Source organism: Salvelinus sp. IW2-2015, unplaced genomic scaffold (genome assembly GCF_002910315.2).
Source record: "Salvelinus sp. IW2-2015 unplaced genomic scaffold, ASM291031v2 Un_scaffold1888, whole genome shotgun sequence".
Classification (NCBI taxonomy): Eukaryota; Metazoa; Chordata; class Actinopteri; order Salmoniformes; family Salmonidae; genus Salvelinus; species Salvelinus sp. IW2-2015.
This window is the reverse complement of record NW_019943250.1, coordinates 50,288-57,562: the sequence shown is the minus strand read 5'-3', so window position 1 is coordinate 57,562 and position 7,275 is coordinate 50,288. Positions and strand designations below refer to the sequence as shown.

The 7,275-nt window shown below is 40.7% G+C and overlaps 1 protein-coding gene across 3 annotated transcripts; it reads left to right on the top strand.

Annotated features, from left to right (window-relative positions):
* LOC112072313 (nucleophosmin) lies at positions 1–6,766 on the top strand. 3 transcript variants are annotated; one of them, XM_024139713.2, is made up of 11 exons: positions 1–608; positions 1,790–1,869; positions 1,992–2,111; positions 2,219–2,312; positions 2,549–2,652; positions 2,923–2,951; positions 3,161–3,209; positions 5,024–5,104; positions 5,311–5,442; positions 5,620–5,694; positions 5,935–6,766. In XM_024139713.2, exons 1-11 carry the CDS (start codon positions 569–571, stop codon positions 5,983–5,985), a joined length of 855 nt encoding a protein of 284 aa, XP_023995481.1. In that variant the 5' UTR covers positions 1–568; the 3' UTR covers positions 5,986–6,766. The 3 variants fall into 3 exon arrangements, with proteins under 3 accessions (XP_023995481.1, XP_023995483.1, XP_023995482.1); XM_024139715.2 differs by having other exon boundaries at positions 2,923–2,952; positions 3,171–3,209; XM_024139714.2 differs by having other exon boundaries at positions 2,923–2,952; positions 3,165–3,209.
* Positions 6,767–7,275: the final 509 nt, after the last annotated feature.

The window sequence follows — 7,275 nt, the reverse complement described above, 5'->3', positions numbered from 1 at the left end:
GTAGTGCACCTTAAAACTGGCTGTCAACCGCCATATAAAGTCCAAAAAAGAAGAAGCCCGAAGGAGGAGAGATTACTAGAAATTAACTGTGGGATTAATTGTAGAGGATTAGAGGACCTTGTGCATTTCAGGTAAAATAACAACCCGATGTTAATATCCCAGGACAAATTAGCTAACAATAGCAAGCAGCTAGCTAAATTGCCATACATGTCTTTTTGAGCTGTCCCCAAATGAATATAGCTGGTTCACAGTTCGTTTTGACATTTCAACCTGTGTCCTGATCGCGTCTGGTGTTGGTAGACAAAATCAAGAAGCGCGATGGCAGAGGCACGAGAGCGGTCAAGTCAGCGGTTGAATTGCGACTCCAATTTGTCTCTAATGATCATGAATATTTATAAATACGCCTATTTCAGTAAGTAACTGTGATGATTGGACTATACCAAAGAAAATCTTCCATCAATCTAGAAAGGAGGTGTGACCATTGAGTCGGTGTAGCGTATGTCTGCGTAGAAAGAGGCATTTCAGTTCATTTCAGAAGAGCCCGCTGTTAGTAATCAAATTGAACGGGATGGACGAGGAACAAATGGGGCCACAGACCTTTCTCTACGGTGAGATGTTTTTTTTTAAGTAACATTATTTGGTGTTTTCAGTATAGTTTCAATTCCATGTCAACTATTTAGGAAGAAAAAGAGCTGTTCATCAGACACCAACATCGCACGAGGTAGCTACATAGCCAGCACAATGGCTAGCTACAGTAACTAACGTTAGTTAGCTAAAATTAATTGGGCAATGTGAGTTTCGTCAATGTATGGTTCAATAACGTTACGATTTCTGAATACAATGTCATTAGTCACAATGCTTGGGAATGGAAATAATGTACCCAGTTGTCAGCTTGGTAGTTAGCCACGAGACATGGACGGTATTATAGTAGTTAGCTTGCAAACCATCTTGAGACCTTTTTAAGTTGTTCGCTAAATTGGGCAAAATATGGGTAATGCTTTTAGCATATTGGTTCCCTGGTTGATTTAATTTGTTGTGGTAGTTGGGCCAGACTGATATGTTCACATTGCTCGACAAAGTTGACATTTACAGGCGAGGTTCCACAAACTACCGGGCTAGCTAGTTGGCCCTCCATGCGTCTGAACACGTGTTTTAAAGATGGCGCACAAGGCCGTCTAGAAATGTGCTCGTGCAGCAAGATGTTAACGTTGCCTAAGTTGCTAGTTTTGGCTAAAGCTGTTTTAACTAGTTACCTGTGATAATTTATCCACTTTCATTAAGTTACATGTTATTGTTCGACTTGGCATTAACTGCTAGATTATAATGGTGATTGGACAATTAAAATAATACGTGAATTCCAAATGGTACATGTGATGTTTTTGTAAGTAGTTTGACTCGCATAATATRTTCATAGCAGCATGTCTAAGAGCTAGTTAGTTGCATTGAACACGTTCCCTTTGTCAGGCTTCACAACTCTTCCAACCACGTGAGTATGTGACCCATATTTTGGCCTCACCTCAGTCAGATCTATCTGGGAGATGTCCAGTAATGGGCAACCTTATCCACAAGTTACCGGTTTGGGTGCATGCTTTTCCTCCAGCCAAAGCAGAAACGCAAGTGTTTCAACATAGCATAGTCTTCAATTGAGTCGTTATTAGTTGCATCGGTCGTTTTACTGGCTGGAGAAATTTTTTATTACAGGATAATAAATCGCCCAGCCCAGCATTATCCCTTACTTGACGGCAATGTAGTATTTCCTCATATGTAATTGACCTGTTTTTTTCAWTAGGGTGCGAGTTGAAATCTGGAAAGGATGTTGTCTTCAACCCAGAAGAGGATGACTTTGAGCACCAGCTAGACTTAAGGATGGTGAGTTACTGGTGCTTATTTTATATAATATGAGTTGATGGAAATATTTCTGTTTAACCATTTCTAGTTATAGGTATGATAAACAATTTATGAACTTGGTGTCTCCTGTTGATTGGTCTTAGGTGTGTGTGGACCCCAGCACCAAGGATGAGCTGCATGTTGTGGAGGTGGAAGGACAGGATGCAGAGGGTGAGAAAGTGAAGGCTGTGCTAGCTGCACTGAAACCCTCCACCTTGCCAAGTGTGAGTTGTCAGTCGTCAATAGTTCTAGTCTATCCCTGAGTGGGAGATGGTGGTTGTATGGTCTGTATAGAGTTCATGCCTATTGAACAGTTAATTGTGTGTTGCAGGTGTGTCTTAGTGGGTTCGCAATCACATCCCCAGCAGTTTTCCGTCTCAAGGCTGGTTCTGGTCCAATCCACATCAGTGGCCAGCACCTTGTCAGTGAGTATGGCTAATCTCAGGACTGTGTTACTCCCATGGTATCTTTGGTGCTGCCATGGCCTCTGTAGTCAGATGATACTTGTTGAGGAGATTTACTCATGTGTTTTCAACACTGCATACCAAAAGACAGACTGAGAAATGTCAATTACAGATAATTATTTGATTAAAAAATATATATCTTTATTAAAGTTGTCATATTCTATCTACTCAAAGTTAACTTGTTGTTTTTCCACCAGTGATGGGAGGAGACCAAACTTTCGATGAGGACGACGATGAAGAGGAAGGGGTACAAACGTCCAAGAAAAGGGCTGCATCATCAGTACCMGCACTTAAATCTCAGGTTGGTCCCGGATAATGGCCTTTGATCCAACACGCCAACTGGGAAATAACCTGCGTTACAAAATGTATATATCTGGTGCCCTAATATCGCATGGCCTCCCTAGTCAAAGATGATCTTTGTTGAGCTGATTTACTGATGCATTTTCAACACTGCTTACCAAAAGACTGAGACTGAAGAGGGTCATGTCCATTTCTGAATGTTATCCACTCTTGCTTCACACATCCTCAACTTATGACACTTACCATGTCCTTCCCTTTCTCCTTCTCACAGAAGAAGATGAAGATGGATGACGATGAGGAGTAAGTTTACAATTGGCTCATTCATCCCCCTCCTCTCCCCTGTAACTATTCCCCAGGTCGTTGCTGCAAATGAGAACGTGTTCTCAGTCAACTTACCTGGTAAAATAACGGTAAAATAAATAAATAAAATAAAGTGTAGTGTTTGACTGACTAACCAATGTTCCATGGTGAGGTTTAATCTAAAGAGTTGATTTGTAACATCTCTTTAGGGATGATGATGATGATGAGGAGAGTGAGGCTGAAGAAACTCCTGTTAAGGTGAGTGCATTTATTTGCGCAACTGTAATGTTTAGTTAACCTCTACCACTTCTCTCTCCCGGATCCGGGATCCTCCTCAAAAAAGCTGACTAGCCTAGCCTAACGGGACAGGGATATAATATAATTTTCATGAAATCACAAGTCCAATACAGCAAATGGAAGATAAACATCTTGTGAATCCAGCCATTTCTGATTTTTAAAATGTTTTACAGCGAAAACACTATGTATTTCTATTAGCTAACCACAATAGCCAAAGACTCAACCGCATATTTTCACCATGTTTCTACCGCATGGGTAGCTATCACAAAACCGACCAAATAGAGATATAATTAGTCACTAACCAAGAAACAACTTCATCAGATGACAGTCTTATAACATGTTATACAATAAATGTATGTTTTGTTCAAAAATGTGCATATTTGAGGTATAAATCATAGTTTTACATTGCAGCTACCATCACAAATAGCACCGAACCAGCCAGAATAATTACAGAGAGCAACGTGAAATACATAAATACTCATCATAACATTTATGAAAAATACATGGTGTACAGCAAATGAAAGAGAAACATCTTGTGAATCCAGCCAATATTTCCGATTTTTTAAAAAGCGTTTTACAGCGAAAACACAATATAGAATTATATTAGCTTACCACAATAGCCAAACACACAAATGCATTTATTCAACGCAAACGGTAGCTATCGCAAAAACCAGCAAAAGATATAAAATTAATCACTAACCATGACCAACTTCATCAGATGACAGTCTTATAACATCAGGTTATACAATACACTTATGTTTTGTTCGAAAATGTGCATATTTAGAGCTGCAAACCGTGGTTATACATTGAATATGTAGCATCGATTCACCAGAATGTCCGAAGCTATTTTGGACACTCACCTAATCTGACCAAAGAACTCGTCATAAACTTTACATAAAAATACTTGTTGTATGGCAAATGAAAGATACAATGGTTCTTAATGCAACCGCAGTGTTAGATTTAAAAAAAAAAAATAACTTTACCATAACAAACAGCTTGCGTTATTGCGAGACGGCGCTCGCCAAAACGGCAGAGAATAGGAATCAACATTTTCCACAGAAATATGAAATAACATCATAAATTGTTCTTACTTTTGCTGAGCTTCCGTCAGTATCTTGTACAAGGATTCCTTGGTCCAGAATAAATTGTTGTTTGGTTTTAGAATTAGCAACCTTAGCTAGCCATGTGGCGCGAACATGCCCATCTCGTCTCTTGACGCATAGAACGGAAAATTCCAAAAGTCCCAATAAAAGTTGAATAAACTGATAAAACTCGGTTGAAAACCTACTTCATGATATCACATGTATCAAATAAAATCAGAGCCGGAGATATCCGCCGTGTATACCGAACGCTTATCAGAAGACAATGTCGACGTACTTCGCGCGCCAGAGAAGACAAATTTCCAGACCTGTCACTCCAAAAGCTCTTGTTCAGCCTCAGATCAAGCTAGACACCCCATTCCACCTTCCACTGCCTGTTGACATCTAGTGGAAGGCGTATGAAGTGCATGCATATCGATAAATATAAGGCAATTGAATAGGCAGGCCCTGGAACAGAGCATCGTTTTCAGATTTTTCACTTCCTGTATGGAAGTTTGCTGCAAAATGAGTTCTGTTTTACTCACAGATATAATTCAAACGGTTTTAGAAACGAGAGTTTTCTATCCAATAGTAATAATAATATGCATATTGTACGAGCAAGAATAGAGTACGAGGCCGTTTAAATTGGGCACGATTTTTCCCCAAAGTGAAAATAGCGCCCTCTATCCTCAACAGGTTAAGAAGACTCCGTCCAAACCTCAGACTCCTGCCCAGAATGGAAAGGGCCCTAAAGCCAACACACCAGCTGGCAAACAGGTAGTCCTCTTTACACATCTTCTGCCCTACAATCACATTGTTTCTAGTCGAAGATGATATTTGTTGAGCTGATTTACTGATGCATTTTCAACACTGCTTACCAAAAGACTGAGACTGAAGATGGCCACTCCTGTATCTGAGTATTATTGTAGTGATGTATGTTAGTCATAATACATGTCTTGTCTAACAAGTTCTCTGATTTTCAGTCAAAGATGCCTGATGGCAAGGGTGACAAAAATGGCCAGACCCCCAAAGCTACCCCTAAAACACCTCAGACCTCCAAACCAGTCCTCACCGTCCCTGAGCTGAAGGCCAAGATGAAGGCGACTGTGGAGAAGGTATGTGTTCTGTCTTTATGTATATGTTTTTATCTGGAAATACACTTGCCTAAAATGGAGATTGGATGAACTGATCTAGCTGATGTATGTTAAAGAACTGTTAACCAAGAGACTGGCCGAACACAAGACTAAAGGGACACATCTGAATACCTATAGTAATGTCATATATTATTTCAGGGAGTGAACCTGCCTAAACTCCAGCCCAAGTTCGAGAGCTTTGTGAAGAACAGCTTCAGAGTCACAGATGCCAAGGTATGGTAATGCTCCTCAGGAACGTTGTGAAATTTGACCTGTCTAGAACGCAATGTGGTTCAATTGGATGTTTGTGAAATGACAACCATAGTGCTGTCGGAAAACATTCCTGAAGAGCAATGAAGACAAATTCAGTTTTGATCAGCAGTGAGAGAAACACCAGTACCTCTAAGAACTTCTGAGCTCTCGCGATGACATTATGATTCATGCTTTGGTCAATGTTTTCCCATCTTTTTTCAGGCAATAGCTGAACTGTGGAAGTGGAGACAGACTGTGGAAGACAAAAAATAAATATTTTTGTTTAACCTTTTTTGATTTGTTATTTTGCAACCCCCCCCCACCAACTTTGACCTGCTCTGGCCTCTCCTGGCCCTTCCCATGTCTGAATCAAACTTCTGCAGTCCGTCCAGTCCCCGGTGTACTGCTGTGGCACACTGACTAGTATGGCACTAATGACTGAACCCCCATCACCCCTGACCCTACCAGCACCATGACCCTGGGAGGGGTGATACTATTCCAGCTTTCATGTGGGTGGACCTGGGAAAACCCACTTGGAACATAACATTTTGTAAATGTGTAAAATGCATCCTTGCTACTGTGTTGAATGTAGCATTTTAAAGTCTGGTCAGTTGGTTTTGAAGGACTGTCCCTCTGGCAGTTTGGAAGGTATSTGGTCATGCATGTTCTTTTTGGGGGTATGTTTGTAAATGGGTCAAGTGACTTGGTGGCAGTTCATGTCATCCATAAACTGTTGGGTGTCTGGATGCTCCTGTCCTTCCAGAGGGTAGATTCCTCAGGTTCTGAGATGTTAACATTGAACACTTAAATTAAGACAATGACTGGTCCAATCAGGTTTTAAGTAATGCTCACGGTTTTATTATTTTGCCGTAGAGTGAAGCAGCTAACGCACCGGTGTCATAAATGTCATCTGAAAGTTCATAAATAATTATATTGTATCATACCTGCTTTGTGACCTTGTAACTTCTGTTCTATTGAATTGCTATACAATGTAAAATTTAACAGCTCTAGCCACATGAAATATTGTGATCTGCAATAAAAAATATTGGGGGAACACATGCCTTTTATTGACTACATGGTACAATATTGTGACCCCTCTATCTGCATGGCTGTTAATGAGCATAAGGATTAATGATGTGGATGGTGTTCCAGTTTAATACCATAAAGACTTAGTCTGAATTACAAAAGACATTATGGTTGATAAACTATTGACAGTTGCCTTTGTTGGGGAAGCCTGCCCATAGCAACCGCAGATRCCTACGCAATTTGTGAATTCGGCTTTTTATTAGTTCTGTATGAGCAGGGAAACTCCTTAGCGCCCCCACCCCAGATCATGGTCTGCACTGTCTCACTAGGGGGGATCTGTGCTAGGTCTCAGTTGGTTTTCTGCATACACCATCACTTGTCACGTCCTCAAAAGGTCTCCACTGTTATGCAGATGGTTTCCAACTTTGTCTCACCTCAGGCTAAATGTCAATCTGTGTCTGGCAGACATTGCTGAGACTAGACAGCGCTGCTATTCCTTGAAGGCCTGCCACCTCCAGGACCTCTCCATTACCTCAC